The 19881-nt window shown below is 37.8% G+C and overlaps 1 protein-coding gene across 4 annotated transcripts in view; it reads right to left on the bottom strand.

Annotated features, from left to right (window-relative positions):
- Positions 1-19881, bottom strand: part of LOC137293574 (thyroid receptor-interacting protein 11-like) — a 71575-nt gene that overhangs the window by 40334 nt on the left and 11360 nt on the right. For all 4 annotated transcript variants that reach the window (XM_067824207.1, XM_067824209.1, XM_067824208.1 and 1 more), the window contains exons 2-4: positions 16840-16916; positions 15455-15565; positions 11816-11954 (exon numbers count right to left, since the gene is read on the bottom strand). In XM_067824207.1, coding sequence (XP_067680308.1) covers positions 11816-11954; positions 15455-15565; positions 16840-16916 — 327 coding nt within the window. The remainder of the gene's footprint in view (positions 1-11815; positions 11955-15454; positions 15566-16839; positions 16917-19881) is intronic.

Here is a 19881-nt window from a genome sequence, read left to right on the forward strand (position 1 = left end):
GGGGAGGGATGACCTATGCAATCTGAATGAATATACATGATCATACCTACATATGGGTTAGGGCTAGGGTTAAGATGTGGCATTGTATAAGGTGGTTTGGTTGGGGAGGGATGACCTATGCAATCTGAATGAATATACACGATCATACCTACATATGGGTTAGGGCTAGGGTTAAGATGTTACATTGTATAAGGTGGTTTGGTTGGGGAGGGATGACCTATGCAATCTGAATGAATATACACGATCATACCTACATATGGGTTAGGGCTAGGGTTAAGATGTTACATTGTATAAGGTGGTTTGGTTGGGGAGGGATGACCTATGCAATCTGAATGAATATACACGATCATACCTACATATGGGTTAGGGCTAGGGTTAAGATGTTACATTGTATAAGGTGGTTTGGTTGGGGAGGGATGACCTATGCAATCTGAATGAATATACACGATCATACCTACATATGGGTTAGGGCTAGGGTTAAGATGTTACATTGTATAAGGTGGTTTGGTTGGGGAGGGATGACCTATGCAATCTGAATGAATATACATGATCATACCTACATATGGGTTAGGGCTAGGTTAAGATGTAGCATTGTATAAGGTGGTTTGGTTGGGGAGGGATGACCTATGCAATCTGAATGAATATACATGATCATACCTACATATGGGTTAAGGCTAGGTTAAGATGTGGCATTGTATAAGGTGGTTTGGTTAGGGAGGGATGCCCTATGCAATCTGAGTGAGTGAGTGAGTGAGTTTGGTTTTACGCCGCTTTTAGCAATATTCCAGCAATATCACGGCGGGGGACACCAGAAAATGGGCCTCACACATTGTACCCATGTGGGGAATCGAACCCGGGTCTTCGGCGTGACGAGCGAACGCTTTAACCACTAGGCTACCCCACCACCCCCTTATGCAATCTGAATGAACATACATGATCATACCTACATATGGGTTAAATCTAGGTTAAGATGTTACATTGTATAAGGTGGTTTGGTTGGGGAAGGATGACCTATGCAATCTGAATGAATATACATGATCATACCTACATATGGGTTAAGGCTAGGTTAAGATGTGACATTGTATAAGGTGGTTTGGTTGGGGAAGGATGACCTATGCAATCTGAATGAATATACATGATCATACCTACATATGGGTTAGGGCTAGGTTAAGATGTGACATTGTATAAGGTGGTTTGGTTGGGGAGGGATGACCTATGCAATCTGAATGAATATACATGATCATACCTACATATGGGTTAAATCTAGGTTAAGATGTTACATTGTATAAGGTGGTTTGGTTGGGGAAGGATGACCTATGCAATCTGAATGAATATACATGATCATACCTACATATGGGTTAGGGCTAGGTTAAGATGTGACATTGTATAAGGTGGTTTGGTTGGGGAGGGATGACCTATCCAATCTGAATGAATATACATGATCATACCTACATATGGGTTAGGGCTAGGGTTAAGATGTTACATTGTATAAGGTGGTTTGGTTGGGGAGGGATGACCTATGCAATCTGAATGAATATACATGATCATACCTACATATGGGTTAAGGCTAGGTTAAGATGTTACATTGTATAAGGTGGTTTGGTTGGGGAGGGATGACCTATGCAATCTGAATGAATATACATGATCATACCTACATATGGGTTAGGGTTAAGGTGTTGGGATGTTTTGTTACATTGGGTTTGGCTGGGCTGGGATAAGGAGTGAAGTTAAAATGGGTGTCCTATATGACGTGGATAATTGTATGTAATCCTACTATTATGAAATAATAATTTATACCAAAATTCATTACTAAATATAACCAGTACAAGCAATGCATTATAAGTACAACTTATAACCACACAATTTCACAGATGTTCTAGGTAAATCCTAGTCTGAGGTAATCAGAACTCCACTGTAAGACAAACCATTCAGTAAGACAAGAGTCATCAGAAGATGACATCGGCCCCCACATATTTGAAAGGACAAACCATCGGACAGTTACTTATTGTGTTTTTAGACCAAGTCTGAATTGTTTCCATCGAAGCCATGAAAAGTATAAATGCCATATATCTGTATTCAGAAAAAGTCACCATTTCAAGATCTGTCTCATATATCTGCCAAGATCTTTTGAAAGATATGAAATGTTTTTCGAGTTGTGCTCTGGAAACGAAGTCAGCAACATGTTCATGGAACCGAGAAAATAATACATCAAAATAAAAGGAAATAGCAAAAGGCACCACTTTGAGGTCTGCCACATATATCTACCAAGTTTTACTGACAGATATTAAGAAGTTTTTCACTTCTGCTCCGGAAATGAAACACACCTCTCACTTTTGAGAGTAAGTCAAACACGTTTCCATGGAGACCAAGAAAATAATAAATCACAAAACACTGTAAGTAGCAAAAGGCACCACTTTAGGTTCCGACTGATATATCTACCAAGGTTTCCTGAAAAACATTGAACGGTTTTTGAGTTCTGCTCCAGAAACGAACCCCATCCCTCCATATTGAGACTAAGTCTGAACCGTTTCCATGGAAACTGAGAAAATGATAAATCACAAAAACCTGTCAATACCAAAAGGCACCACTTTGGGGTCTGCCACATATATCTACCAAGTTACACTGACAGATATTAAGAAGTTTTTCACTTCTGCTCCGGAAACGAAACACACCTCTCACTTTTGAGAGTAAGTCAAACACGTTTCCATGGAGACCAAGAAAATAATAAATCACAAAACACTGTAAGTAGCAAAAGGCACCACTTTAGGTTCCGACTGATATATCTACCAAGGTTTCCTGAAAAACATTGAACGGTTTTTGAGTTCTGCTCCAGAAACGAACCCCATCCCTCCATATTGAGACTAAGTCTGAACCGTTTCCATGGAAACTGAGAAAATGATAAATCACAAAAACCTGTCAATACCAAAAGGCACCACTTTGGGGTCTGCCACATATATCTACCAAGTTACACTGACAGATATTAAGAAGTTTTTCACTTCTGCTCCGGAAACGAAACACACCTCTCACTTTTGAGACAAAGTCTGAATCGTTTCCATGGAAACCAAGAAACTAAGAAATCACAAAAACCTGTAACTAGCAAAAGGCACCACTTTAGGTTCCGACTGATATATCTACCAACTTTTCCTGAAAAATATTGAACGGTTTTTGAGTTTTGCTCCAGAAACGAACCCCATCCCTCCATATTGAGACTAAATCTGAACCGTTTCCATGGAAACCTTGAAAATAGTAAATCACAAAAACCTGATTATGGACGGACGAGGCGTCGACTATATCCCCCGCATTACATGCCAGGGGGATAACAAAGGTTATGTCTAGACACTTTAATAGCTATTACTGGTACATGAAGAAACTAATATTCTATATTTATATTTTCCTAACATCTGAATGCTAATGTATTGCTTGTGCTGGTTACAATTAGTAATGAATTTTGGTATGAATTATTATTTCATGATACTACCCTGACATAGGTTAGGGTTTGGGGTGCAACAGCAACTTGATGATATTAAAATGTAAAGGTACACTTTCACAAATGATGATAAAAACACAAGTACTGCCTGTACCAGCCTGTGACCTGTCCCTTCAATAGGGACTATGTATAGTCAAAAGTCAGACTGGCTTTTTGCCTACTCCAATTTTATGATTATCACTATAATTCTGATCACAATGTCTGTATTGAAAGTGGCCTCTAACTCTGGAGCACAATGTCCCTTTAACCTTTCCAACATATAAAAACAAAACAAATTCAAGCCAATTAATTACACCTCAGTTAAAAAAATTTCAGTGGAAATAATATTTTCCCAATAAGCCATTCTGTTAGCAACTGATATCACGGCACCTAAAACAGTGGTGAAGTTTGCAAAGCACACTCAGAAAAGGCAATCAGGGGCTTCTAGTTCCTGGAGATATTGGTGTTTCCATGATTAAGTTTGAATCAATACACATGGGCCATAACTGCTGTAGTGCACATCCTGTTCACGAAGAAGCGTCCCCCTCCCCCCCGGCCATACTGACCTGCCTGTCAAGGTAGAAATGAGACGCAGAGCCAGGTGTGGGTTTATCAACGGTATTACTCACACTCCAACTCGTCATAAATATCAGGTGATTGGGAACTCGGCAGAAACAAGCTGGCACTTCGGGTAGAGTGACCTCCCATGTAATGGGCCTCAGTCAGGTAGAAGTGCCAGGTGAAACGACTGATAGCCATGGCAGGAGATCTACCCATTCAACATCCAAGCATCCAACACTGGGAGCTGTTTTCATATTTGTTCAACAGTAAAAAGCTGTGAGATAGAATTTTGTTGTTTTTTCAAAGAAAATTAAACAAGTTAATACACGTTTGACTCTGACTTCCACTGAATTTTCTGCTTATTAAATATGAAAAAAATTAATACTACTGAAATTGTTCAAATGTCATAATTAATAAAAATATATCTATTTGCATGGAAATACTGTTGAAGCTTTGGTTGAATGATTCATAATAGGGTAGTGTGGTAGCCTAGTGATTAAACTGTTCCCTCGTCACACTGAAGACCCAGGTTCGACCACCATTTCTGGTGTTCTACGCCTCGATATTGCTGGAATAGTGCTAAAAGCAGTTTAAAACTAAGCTTAATCACTCATTCATAATAAACAGTCAGCAGAATCAACTCGATTCTCTATGCATGCACAGTCACAGAGCACTAAATTAAATCGCCTCACCTAAACCTATGTATGTCTAAATGTATATTATATGTACATCTACTAACATTAATGCAAGTGAAAACTTTCTAGGATGAAACTGAACAAACTACAAACGTATGCCTTTCAACGAGCTCATCATTAAATGGCTCATTAAACCTTAGTATACACACTGAATTTCATAAACACCCCAAACAGGAAGGGCATTACTGGGCAATAAGTGTATAATCAAAGCAGAGAACCTTGACAAACACATATTTCTTCTGGTTAACAAACAGATTTTACATACCGGTACTCAGACTGGCTTCCTGAAATCTGAACAACTACACCTTTCAAAGCCACTCTCATTTTGCAACTGGTAACCTGCTTTCAACCGGATTAAACAGAAGGTGTGATATCCATTACCTCTTTTGAATTTGAAAATGTCTGAATTTCATCCTCATAAGCACTTTCACAAGCACAACGAGTGACAACAATTCACCAGTATAACTGGAAACAAATTCTTACAGCGACACATGCACTTAGAACGAGAAATGACTTACTGTTACAAGAAATAAGTCAAGCTTAGCAAACCAATCTTCTGTTACATTTAACCATTGATGTTTCAGAACAATTTGACCCTCATAACTTCCTTGTAGTGACAACTCTAGCATACACATGTCACACTGACACAAGCACATGTGGTAGTGTTAGGGTTAACCAAAACCCACGCTGGATAGATTTTTGCACCTATTCACATGACCACGAACTGTGAATAGATGGATGAGAAAAACTGAATTGCAGAATTATCCTGAATGCTTGAATTACTTATTATCCTCACATAAGGCAGTATCTACCAAGATGTTGCACCAATAGCGTATTCTTCTTGACTGTCAGAGCATGGCTAGGGTTGTAGCAGGTAGTGTTTCCGCAGAAAAAAGAACTGATTCACACAAAAGCATTGAGAAACCTTGTACTGTCTAAACTTCTCAGTGTAATAGGTTACATTAAGAATCACAAGTCGGTATTTTGTATCAACGCTGATTGTTTTCATGTTAGTGTAGGGAGATAATATCTCACACTGTGTACCTGGGGTTGAGAAATACATACGTACATGTACACTGACATCTGTTGTCATTTAATTCTGAGGTTAAAATAGCTTAACAGTGCATCACACACTTACAGGCATATACATATAAATTGGAACATTTGTTAGGGTTGAAAAACACTTAAATCTGCATCAATATCTGTTGGGTTAACAAAGTTTAATAGTGCAGCAAGAATCATGGTCACCTGCTTTTTCAAGAAACAGACATGATAATCCACAAATGTTTCTCAAGCAATCACAACAAAATTTAAGGCAGGTTGGATAACAGGAATTAAAACAATGTGGACTCATATATGCATACAAGAAAAAACATGTTTACAAGTCGTTCAAACTTCACTTCCCATACAAGTGAAGTATATGGAACATGAAGTTAAATGAATTCAACTTTTAATTATTTCTTTACATGTGCTATTCAAAATTAAACAGGTGCATCAGGGCTAAGCTGACTGACTACAGCAAGTCTGTCTGAAAACAGCTGCACAGACAGCATCTAAAGCAGTCCCTCAATGGCCTGCTCTACTTCTCAAGCACATTGTCAGTCAGAGAAAGCTAGAGAAGATCATGGTCGATTTGTTAATCTACAAAAAGATTGATACTCAAAATTCATTGTTTGATTTGCATACATTATAAACTTATTTAAACTGATCCTGTAGGTCAGAAATAAATAAACATTGTAATGTGAATGAAAGCTGAAATCACAAAAGTTAGTATTTCTTTACAGGAGGAGAGTATGGTTTTCCTTCTGACATATCTCTAACACCCTGCTTTAGTTTTTTTCATTACTGCTCATTTTAATCATTTAGCTAATTGTCTTCTGTATACTTGTATATTTAATTAGATAGGTTTGGTTGGGTCCTTATCTTTAGAATCTTTTGTATGTCAGAGACATGAACTGACTTGTGCAGATCTAGGTTGGAATTGTTTTGCAGTAACCAATGCTTGTCATTAGACGTAGCAAACGGGACTGGGTGGTCTGGCTTGTTGACTTGGTTGACACATGTCATAATATCCTATATGCGAAGATCAGTGCTCGAGCTGTTCATCACTGGACTGTCTGGTCCAGACTTGATTAATTACAGACTGCTTCCAGCTGGAATATTGCTGCCATTAATGAACCAACAATTACTAAATTAGCAGCCAACCAACAGACAGAAATGATTAATGCACATGTACTCTACTCGAGATTGTCTCACCGGATGTTGATTACATAACATGAAGGTTCTCGTTCTTGTGTAGAGTGATAATTTTGCTCTTTATCTAAAATCAGACACTTGTTATTGTATGCCTTGATACAGTATTATACACATGGCTGGCGGTGAAAAGCAACAATTTGACAGATACTGGAGATACTAGTCTACCTGTATTACGGTTTATGGCACTTTTATCACAGAAGTGCTCAGGTAATACTTTATTATGTAGTGGGTCCCGATCAATGAAGTGTTCGTAACATTGTAACTATATAGTGTATCATCAGCTTAGTAGTCGGACCTGATCCACGAGTGTTCGTAAAATAAGTTACCACATACTTAGGAATGTTGTAGCTGCATATTATAGTGGGTCCCAATCCACAAGTGTTCATAACATTTGGACTTATTGAAACTATATAGTTTATCACAAGTTTACGAATGTTTTAGCTTTATTATGTAGTGGGTCCCTATCCTAAAATGTTTGTAAACTTAATACCTATTGAAACTACATAGTGTTTCACGAGCTTACGAATATTTCAACTTCGTTATGTAGTGGGTCCCAATCCACAAGCATTCGGAACATTTGGACCCATCAAAACTTATCACATGCTTTTCACGAGTTTATCCCATGCTTACAAATGGTGTAATGTTATGAACGCTTTATGAATCAACCTCCAGGTCATTATCAGAATAGATTAGTACCAGACTTAAGTTGTCATACCAAAAAGTACCACAGTGTTCTTAAGTGAAATTGATGAGTTCTAGTATGATATTGTGCTGCGACAATGAAAAGACTTTCTTAAACTGGGTCTTGGTGTAGTGTCAGCCAATGGTAATGCACGTTTTTTAAAGAAATCCATTTGCAGTTTACACAAAATGATGTTTTCTTGTTAGAGTGGAATGTAATATTTGATGATATTGTGTTGGTATTAGTCTAAGACCATGTCTTGTACATTTGGATTTGGTGCTAGTATTTGCCAAATTTGGGGAAATCCATTAGCAGCTGACACAAATTGATGCGTTCCCATTCAAGCAAAATGGAATACTCAATGCAGTAAACCAAAGCTGGACAATATTCTGAAGAATGTTTTTGAGAATAAACAGACATAGAACAGCAACAATTAATCATGAGAACACATCGTATTGTTTGCCTGCATATCTGAAACAGCTGTACTTCATTATCCATTCATATTTGACAAGCTTTCATCTGGACACTGAACACGTCAAGGTATTGGCATAATTAAAGTTATTATGGAGATCACAACCACTTTCAAATTTCTACATGTCCATATTGGCTTTTCTAGTTCACACCACTAAGCGACTTCTGCAGATACCTGCACAGACGTCTGCCCATCCTAGTCCTCAATGGCCTATTCTACTTGTCAACCATACTGTCAGTCAGGATGACTAGAAAAGAACACCTAGCGAGCCTAAGTCTCCATCATATGACCTGTGTCAATATTTGCTGTCGTCAAAAGGAGAAAGCATTCCTCACAAAACTGCTCACTTCTATACACTGCTCATTTGGTGAACTTGACTCAAGATGTCTGCTTCTTTCCCAAAAGGGAAACTCAAGTTGATGCCCCATGTCTAATGCATAAGCATGAAAGGAGGTGGTGTTTCAAGGGTTCACTGATAATACTTATGGAAGGGAGACAGACTCTTGGACTTGTAAATGACACCATGAACATATTGTCTACAAACAAACATGTTGACTGTGTCTGAAACTGACATCATACAGTATTCTAAATATTATGTAAGGCTACATTGTCTAACTGCCACTGTTTTGCTGACGTAGATGAGGCATCAAAAATCATAAAGAATATGCCGAATAATGATCTGTCTTTTTCTGTTATATGTTGCCCACAAGCCTGCTTTCATATTTTAGCAGTTATGTGAATTATCACAGGATAGCTACCTCCCGTACTGTTCTTCCCACTATGTCAACAATCTTCTTCCAAAAGAGGGACATTTGCAATTGGTTATTTACTCGTATAGAAATTCTTTTCATGGGAAGTAATATCATAGGTTAAAACATTCCAGAGCAAACTTTTTTCAAGGATATTATTTCCACAGGCATTCTTGAATATTTTCTATGAATATTCTTTCCTCAGGAAATGATTTAATTCCAAAACATTAATCAGTTATACATTTCTTTTCTTTCTACAATGCAGGAATATTTTCTATGAATATTATTCCTCTAGACTAGAAACTATTTGATTCCAAACAATAATTGATTACATATCTCTTTCCTTCTACAAAGCACTTGTTCTTCTAACCGTAAGAATATTGTACCAACTATTGAACACATGTTGCTATATGGTGGACATTTTATCCTAAATGGGTATTTTTCTTCCAAATGCTGAAATTTTTAAGAGCCATTTTACGAAACAATTAAGATGAACAGCAGAATATTTTCTCCATTTTTTTCCCAAACTGAGAAATAACACAGCCAGTAAGTGTAAGTAAAGACTCACAATGAGCCCATGCTGGTGGTACAGGAAAACAATTTGAGATAAAGTCAAACAATCTACTGCAGATACCAGGCCCTTGAGGGTCCAGGCAGCTTGTCTCCACTATCGGCAGTGGAGATATCGAACAGGAAACTGACAGATAAGGCAGGGGTATCATACCCTACCTGAGCTTCAGCTTACTGTTGTCATGGCTACAAAAGGTAGCAGCTGGTTGTGTCAAACTAATCCATTTGTGTATCAGGAAACCCTTTACACACCATTTAGAAACACAATCAAACTCTAAATGTCAAACACTGACAATTTGTCAGATGTTTGAAGTCTGTGAACAACTCATTATGGTTCACAGACACAATGTGAAAATTGTAAACTGTCTGTTCAAGCACATCAACCTATGACAAAATTCCCATTTATTTTCAGCTGCATAATACACATGAACAGATTAAAATAAGACAATGAGTTATTTTCTAATCATTTATTTATCAATTTAATTTTGCTATTAGTCAAACACTGCCAGAAAGACTAATGCAGCATATGTCATATTTGGGATTTCGCTTTCTTAGTAAAGTACAAATTCTAGTACTTTTCTGGTTGAGTCCCAGTATCGAATCCGCACTATCAGCGTCAGGCACCTAATCGCCAGCACACAAAGTCACCGCCTAGCCCGCTCAGCCACCGCGACTTCCACTCAGTGCACATATGTTGTATTTGACCACTTTCCAAATGGCATCGTGTATTCACAGAAAGACTAAGCCTTCAGGGGAAGTGAAAGCTGATATGACGCAGTGACATTACAATGTAAAGTGTGAATGAGTGACCTTGAACCCTTGTCTTTTCATTCCTTTGGTTTTGTGGCGGTTTCACAGCACAGTGATATTAGACATGCCTCAGATACGTAAGGACATTACTCTTCTAAAATGTTAGTGAGTGAGTGAGGTTTCATGCCACTTTTAGCAATATTCTGGCAATATCACAGAAGGGAACACCAGAAATGGACACCACTCACCACCAGAAAAGGGCCTCACATATTATACCCATGTGGGGAATCGAACCTGGGTCTTCAGCATGACGAAAAAAACACTTTAGGAAATATCCCAACTCATTCATCTTGTTCACTCACTCTCATTCAATACTGTACCATACAACAGAATCCCTAAGCAAACATATTCACACTAGACTTATCAGCACATGGTTAACCAACTACTATGAATTATTTACTATATCCATCAAGGCCTAGGATATACCTGACAGTGATGCATGTCATTCAATAAGGGGAGCAGCAGGAATTCACGACACAGCTAGTGACAATGTCATTAATCAAATCCAGGACTCTGGTGTGAATAACAGCCTGCATTATCATGAATATCATGACTTAATCAGTATCTCATACAGTCAAAACAAATGCATAAAATTTAATTCAAGGAGCATTGAGTGACCTTTTTTTTAATGTTACTTTTAGCAATACTCCAGGAACATCAAGGCATGGGGTCACCAGAAATGGGTTTCACACATTGTACCCTTGGGGGAATGAAACCCAGATCTTCAGTGTGACAGCAAACACTTTAACCACAAGGCTACCTTATGGCTCTACTTCAAAGAGTAAGTAAAGTTAATATTACAGGTTTTCTTGTTTATTCTTGAAGAAAAAATGAATGGAAATGAAAGATACTAGTCCTGGTAGACTTGCAGCTGTCTTGCTCTATATCAAAACTTCTGATATTTGATTGGATAGCTTATCAGAGTGCCAAAACATCAGACTTTAGATGAATCTATTGTTATGGTGCAGGATAATTATAACAAATTGGAGATTCAACACATGATTAATAAGGATGAAAAACTTTACCATCGTCATATTGTACACTGAATGCAGTTCTGAGGGAGAGATAAAATAAATCAGTTTTATAAGATCTACAACCTCCAGCATCTTAATCTATATACTTTATCTAATACCAAACAGTAAGGTTCAAACAGTGGCCTGGATAGAACTTTCCATTCAGAGTAAGTCAAGTCACACAAACTCGTGCCTGTCCTTCAATGCTGTAAGTTTTCCTGACCTTTGAATGACTAAGAGCGTTTCCTGAGATAATGGTTTTCTCAAGATTAGATTCTCTCGGTGCCAAGGAAACACTAAGTTGGACAGCAAGTTTCAATGCTCACAGCTACAAAGTTTACAAATGTTTCCAAGTAAAGCGGATATCTGCCCTCAGAACGGGCCACACCTAGGACGGTAGAAGGAGCGTGTGACTTTGCAAAGTTATAAAGGTTTGCCGAAGTAACCATTTGTCACTAGGCAGTTGACAGCATTAATCAGTCTCTCACATGCAAACTAGCAGAAGGGTGGACTTTGAGCCTGATAACAGGGGGCTACCTACCTAGGCCTGTCTGGGTGGACAAACTTCCTGGCTGGGAGTGAGCGGGAACTGTAGATGGCGCTGTTAGTGGTGACAAGGCTGACTTAGCCTGGTGTTCTAAAATCTCATGATGCTTCTTCTTCAGCTCTTTCAGTTCATTCTGAAACAGAATTAGGAAAATATTCGTTACATTTGAATCTGATAATTACTATCAAGTCCTCTGTTAGATGCACAAATAATACTGTGTGTGGAGAAAGGGATTATTTTTGGTAGACTGAATAAATTATGTCAATCAGAAGACCTCTGCATGATTAACAAGCACCAGTTGTGTGGATATCTAAACTATATAAATATCCTATGATAATAAATAATAATTTACAAGGTACTGATAATCCATTTCAACAAATATCTCTATATTCATTCAATTTCTGGGGTCCTCTTCACAAACATACTGAGACAATCTTAAATTCTATCTTGGTCACTTTACTAACAAGCAAAACAAGAGGTACTAATGGCGTAGTTGTTGTACCCCACTGAGATAGGTAAAGTATAGTTCAGTGAAAATAATATTATGAACTACCCTCATTTCTTCTATTCGCGTGTCATCATGACAACAGAAAAAGCAGGGTTTCCAAAAAGAAATAAATATGTCTTTTGGTTGGACAGACATGCATGCAGAATGCTAGATCGAAAAGTTTGTCAAACTGGTTGGGGAACATAAACTGGATGAGTAAATAATCTGGATCAGCTTGAAGAACACCATATTTCTCAGTGAGAATTACCAAACATATTGTACAATAGCAGTGCATTTTATCTACTGTATTGATTCTGGTGAGAGGGGAATAAATCCTAGTTCAACGTACAAACCATCAGGTAAAGTGTAAAGTTTATCATGGTCCATGTGGAATATGCCACTTAGATCCCATCATCTTTAAGTGAATGAATTATATGCCTTTTTCAGCAATATGCCACCAATATCATGGTGGTGTACACAAGAAATGGTCTTTATACATTGCATACAAGTTGGGAATCAAACCCACACCTTTAGTATTAAAAGCAAAGGCTTTAACAACAAGGCTACCCCACCATCCTTCAATTTTCAGTTCAGTCAATGAGTGAGTTTAGTCTTATATAGCCTTTAGCCATATTCAAGCAAATGTCACACCCGGGGGGCACCAGAAATGGGATTCACACTTTGTGCTTATGTGTTGAATCGAACCTGGGTCTTCCGGCATGACAGGGGAACAGTTTAACCAGTAGGCTACCCAACTGCCCTTACAATTCAGAGTGATTCAGAAACATATGGAGGGTTTCTGTTGACATGCTACATGTATCCTCAGGTCTTACAAACAGTGCATGCCTACTCTGAGATGTACTTGGAAGGCATACAAACACAGTCAAACCAGGGAATCATCTATGATTCAAAACTAAGTGCATTTGCAGGCAGACTGGAACACAGTTCAAACTTATATTGCTTTTTTTCCATTTTTCTAAATTCAGATGAATGGGGGGGTATATAAATTAGTAATCTTAAAGTAAATTACTGCAGACATGGAGATAATACTCTTGCCCTTGAGCAGCCATAAATAAATCTCTGAAAACCTAAGAGAGTAACATGTTGGATATTTGTTACTGACTTTCTAATTAATTTGAAATCAAGCATGAAATAAGGCTCAATATCAAAAATAAACAAAACAAGTGTTTCAAACATACTGACCTATTCTCCATATTTAACTACATGATAGCTTAATACATACGAGCAGGCAAGAATACCAAATTTCAACATGGCTGCCATAAATGCTGTACCACATGCGCATTTAAAAACCAAATTTACATTGCATGCAAAGTCAAGATGTACACATAAAAATGAAGAGTTCAATCCAGACTCTCCTCAAGTTTATTAGCTTTTAGACACTAACCATTCAAGAAAATGTATAACAAACAGATCCAGGAACCGAATACACTGTTATTTTCAACATAACTGTTTAAATCAAAATTTTAAATGTTATTTACTTCATTGGTTTTGTCTTTGCTTTCATTTTTGGCTGTTTATTAAAAAAAAAAAAAAAAAAAGCACAGACAAATACAGGGACAGGATAAATATATAATGACTAATAAGTTAATGTGAAATATGGTTGATGTCAGCTTAAGGCATACCATTTTCATTTCTTGCCTCACTGAATATTAAGGCCAGATGTCATTTTTCATAACTATTTCTTTCTCTAACACTTTACGTGCAAAATGAGCTTAGTTATGTTCTTCTCACCTGCTATCATAAAACACAACTGCGGCCACAAAAATTCATTTCCACCCATTTATCAATAATACAGCTTCTCACAAAGACGTTGCTTTCCACAAAGCAACTGCTCACCCCTACACTCAAGACAGAGTACATTAGAATGCTGACAGGTAAAAGTTTGAAAAGACGCAACATAAAAAATCCTAACAAGACCAGTGACCATGAAGGACAGATGAATTGCAAGCTAAGTCTGCCTGTACCTGAATTTCAAAATAAAACACTCCTGCACTATAGAGTGTTGTTATACAATACAATGATTTTCCCTGGCATCTACAGGGAAAGCCATAAACACCATGTCACCCAATCCATAAAGCCCCCATAATGTTCAGACACAGCCCCCACCTATAAACAAAATGGCGCACTATTTCAGACAGAGTTACGACCAGCGTAGCCTTACAATAAAGTTGTATATTGAGGGACATGCATAACAATACATTATATGGCTGTTAACTCTTAAAGCTGTCAATGGTATTTACTTGTACACAGGAAATCAGCATTAACCCCCTCAAGATTAAGATGGATGACTCAAATTGTTTTCAACACAGAAATACATGCTCTGCATTATGAAGAGAAGAAGAACAATATATAATTTTATCATTATTTTCTAGGGAATATATTTTCACCAATAAACTGTTGATATCTCATAATGTTGGTTTTCTAATACACTTTTTCAATTCTTATATCATGAATTACATATGTGTTTCAATAAAAATTCTTGTACTGATAGAACATTTCGTTATAAATACATACATATCCTGCTTCAAGACACCCCTGTACAAAAAGTTCATGTGACACTGAAATTCCTGCTTCAAGAACCCTCAAACTAATAGTTCATGTGACAATGAGGTTCCTGCTTCAAGAACCTTTATACTGACAGTTCATGTGACATTGAGGTTCCTGCTTCAAGAACCCTTATACTGACAGTTCATGTGACATTGAGGTTCCTACTTCAAGAACCCTTATACTGATAGTTAATGTGACAATGAGGTTCCTGCTTCAAGAACCCTCAAACTAATAGTTCATGTGACATTGAGGTTCCTGCTTCAAGAACCCTTATACTGACAGTTCATGTGACAGTGAGGTTCCTGCTTCAAGAACCCTTATACTGATAGTTCATGTGACAATGAGGTTCCTGCTTCAAGAACCCTTATACTGACAGTTCATGTGACAATGAGGTTCCTGCTTCAAGAACCCTTATACTGACAGTTCACGTGACATTGAGGTTCCTGCTTCAAGAACCCTTATACTGACAGTTAATGTGACACAGGTGTACTGCTTCAAGACACCCCCGTACTAAAAGTTCATGTGACATTGAGGTCCTGTTTCCTTTACTGAAAAGCCAATGAGAGTCATCTGCTTACCTCCTTTTCCTGTAAGACATCTCGATACTGAGAGGAGATAGAGTTGATCTGCAACTCTGATGATTCAGCCTTCTCTTCCAACTCTCTGTTGAAGATCTTGAGGCGATCATTCTGGATGACAAGAACACATAATTTACATACAATACCTACATGTACCAAATGCAAACTTGCACAGTTAGAGAAAGGTTTACACAAGATTTGTAGTGTTGACAACTTGCCAGACTGAACGAATGCCAGTTTTGACAGCTTCTACTGTATTCAGAAAACAACTGATACAAAACAAATTGATCCCATCAGTATCCCTTGTCTTATTTTGTCTGCATTACCTTCACCATAATGATAACAATAATAATGCTATTTTTTTCACCTAGAGTCTAACATGAGTTTGCTCTCTCATGTTACATTATTCTCCTGACAAAATTGTACTTTCAAAGCTGCTACTAAGTGTTCAGCATCACCGTATAGGTCCGTACATCCACTTCTCAGGTACCTATTTTATACAACCGTGTGGACTGAGTGCAATGTGGATGAAGTGCCTTGCTCCCCAACACAACACAGCATGTGACCCAGGTCACAAATTGTGGTGTCTCCACTGGGATTCAAACCCAGTCCTTTACCCTGTGAGACCAGCATGAAAACCACTACACCACCGTGCTCCACACCTCCTTTATCCTGATAATGTGCCTACACTCATCTTTTAAGCAACCATCCAAACTGGGATTGAAATGAATTGTTCTATGAAATGTGCCACAGGACTATCACAAAGATGATTAGGTGTGTCCTCTGGGTTTTATTACAATTTATGTGTCTGTACAAAAAGCCGTTGATATTCAAAATATTTTCCTCCTTTTTTTCAATGAGAATTATAACATCCTGTTCAGCTTCTGAATATCCATGTTTATCTAATTTATCTCAAGATGCAATAAGCATTTTCAACACAGATGTTAATGTTTGCATGGAGATTTTTTACTACTGTCTTCGTATAATATACATCATCAGTTTAACTTGTAAACAAGTTACACAGGAACAGGAAATTATTTTAACAGTGTCTCTCATTTGATTCTTCAACCATGTTGTATGTACACCAATAATTGTTATTCTGTACAAAATCAAAACGAATCCTAATCGATGGATTTCTAAATCTATATTCTTTGCAAAGAATATATTCACTTACTGCAAGCAAAAAATATATTCTGCGGTAAGGCAAAATAGTTCTTCAACTGAATTACGCAAACTATACTATGCAGGAAGAATGCCCTGAACCTATACTGCTTATACATATTCAACAGCTGGCAAGAGACAGTCTGTGCATCTATTCATGCTGATGAGGTGGTGAAACCTATCCTCGTTAACTACCCAGGAATATCACCTCTGGGTCAACTCACCTCAGTTTTCAGGGCCCCACACAAAGTTTGAAACTCAGTGATCTTTTCCTGAGCAAGTCGCAGCTCCGTGGCGTGATCTACAAAACAAACAGTAGTTTCAGCACACACCCTTGTTCTGACTCCCCCCCCCTCCACGCTGGCTGATAAGCCTTATTAGGATACGATAAGCAGATATGAAGTCAGGGGCTCGTATGCCACCAATAAGGACGCCTTTGTTTAGTCAGTTTGACTTTTCAAATTTTAAATGTTTCAAAGGTCACGAGAGGTCAAGATAAAGAGAAATGCAATATAGCAAGTTTGTATCATGATACAGTGAGGGTTTAAAAAACCTGGGACTATATATATTTGTTTGAACATATAAACAATCTTCAAAAAAAACTTGACTTTTCAAATTTACTTCACATTAAACTTAGTTTTTTTCCAACTTATCAAAGCAAAAGTATTACATAGAATGAAAAATTGTGGGAACAACAGTCAAATGAAATTGCCTCAAAATAGAGTATCTTAAACCAAAAAAGCTTATGCACACTAGAATGATGTGTCAGGGGAAAATACTGATCACAGTTTACTGATCTTTATACTGAAAAGTGAACAAGTTGGAGACCTCCCATAAAGATCTGATAACACTTCTTATAAATATGACAGTTTGTTAAACAATGAATGTGTTAAAAAATATTCCTGCTTTATGATGGTATAAGTGAGGAAAATCTGAAATGAATCAGCTCATCTCGGTTATGGTCTACTGCCAATTTGTTAAAATTTACTGTAATCACCATAATAAGTGTCCTGCTTCAGCAAGCAGCCCCGGAAAGTAGTCTTTGTAGTTTGGTACTAACTGCCAAGCTTCTCTTAATTAAGTCTGTGCCTGTTGTAAGAGGCTGCTAACAGAATCGCGTGGTCAGGCTCGCTGACGTCACATCATCGGTTCTCAACTGCACAGATTGATGCTCATGCTGTTGATCACTGGATTGTCTGGATTAAATTCACTTACATACATGCATGCACACACACACACACACATGAATGCACATATGCATGAATACGTGTGTTCTTGTTCATATTACAAATCTCTTCTAAGTAAACACACTTGTGTAAAAATAAGCACAAAAGTAACTTTCACTATATTATTTTCAATTTCATGGATGTTTGGAGAAAGTCTTTTCTTCCACTCAATCTCAAGCTAGGGTACAAATGAGCATCCCTCTTTGTCAATATTTTTTTAATAGCCAACTCTCCCTGCAAACAGCCCTCATGGCTCTTATCAATGTGAATCAAGGCAAGGCATCTGAGTCAGTAGGCAAGCTTCACCACAACCAACTTGTGCATGGTTTTAACATAAGTTCCCTGTGCCAGTTTTCTAAGTACCCATAGCTCTTATTACAGCAAATATGGTAAAAACCCCTGTGGATTGGACTGACTAAGAATCATAATCACGGTGAATCTGGACTTCGAGACACATGATCAACAATCACCTGTAGCCACTGGAACACTCACGTCCTTGAAACACGTCAAAGTCAACTGATAACAACCAGAAAATCTCTATATGGAGAATATTAACACTAGTCCAGAACTTTCAACATTAATCATGTCAAAGTTAAATGCAAACCTACTTCAAAATTCATTAGCAGCAGATTATTTTAAATGCTGTCATTTTTAACCTACACATGACACATTAGGTATATTAAACATCATGACTCAAACAATTGTTTGAGACATCAAGACTAATATCAATTTAGTCAAAGACAGAAGAAAGCAAATATAATGTGTGTAGGTGTTTGTTTGTCATACCAGATGTTTCCATCATATACCAAACAATATATGTCATTGTCTTATACACAGGTTTGGAGAGCCAATGGCTTCAGGCACTGGAATTCTTTGTGGAGACTTATGTCCCTTTGTTGCCAAGCTCTTCTTGCCACTGAATTCAGCATTATTTTCATTGGTGAGGATCTCTGGTCTTTCAATATCATTTCAGAGCTTGAGTCATAAATACCTATTACCTGAGTCACATTGAGTTTCCCTCCTTTATGAAGTTGACTGACAGTGATGCGAATAAACAACAATGAATACGCTGTCACGATGCTTTAACAAACATTTCAGCAATATCAATCACTGTTGGGACACTTAAAATGTATCCTAGTGAGGGAGATGCAGCCAGACCTTCTCAATGTTCAGTGTCACTAAGCAATGCATGGAACACATCAAAGTACCCGACCTCCCTAAGGTAATTAGGAAATACTGAATACAACCCAAGTACTAACACACTATCCTTATGATCCTATCATATCTCCAGTTTTACCGCTCAAGATACCTCTATATACATGTCTACCCACCAATTCTTTCTGTAGTTATCATAATAATTAAGATTTTGCGTCAGTTAATTCATCAAGTGATGAGCAGGCTACAGGCTATATCAACACATGCATAATTGCCTTATTCAAAATGGGCAATTAACTAGTTGTACCTGCAATGTGGTTGAAGAATGATTGCTCACAACTAGCCAATAACGCTAGGCCACACAAACCATACCCACCCTTATATCACCCAGCACATCACACAATGTGCAAATACACCACACAATAACTGCATACAGTCGGTCAACATTTCACACACGAGCAAAGTGAACTTTCATGTCAATATTCTCCAGCTTTTAATTTATTGACCTATCTAGAGTACAAAGCAACATGGAGGAACCTCAGAGCTAGAGACTACACCATCCAGATTTCAGTTTGAAAAATTTGAATAGCCTGAGAACGAATTGAAGTGACCTGCTTACAAATGGATCAGAGGAAAGGAAATGCAAATTAATTGGGTCTACATAAACATATGTTGTGTATGGATGAAATGTGAGAAGGGCAAAGAAAGCTTTAAAAGACTGTGTAAAAGAGGAGTATTCCGTTGCCGCGTCATCTACAGCTAAAGTGCCACGCATGCAGCCTGAATACTTGTATGGCTCATGAGACGACAGACAGGCCCAGCTTAGGCAAACAAGCCGTATCAGTCGACCAAAATGAACATAAACCATTAAATCAAGGACTGAAT

Source organism: Haliotis asinina, chromosome 8 (assembly GCF_037392515.1).
Source record: "Haliotis asinina isolate JCU_RB_2024 chromosome 8, JCU_Hal_asi_v2, whole genome shotgun sequence".
NCBI classification, from domain to species: Eukaryota; Metazoa; Mollusca; class Gastropoda; order Lepetellida; family Haliotidae; genus Haliotis; species Haliotis asinina.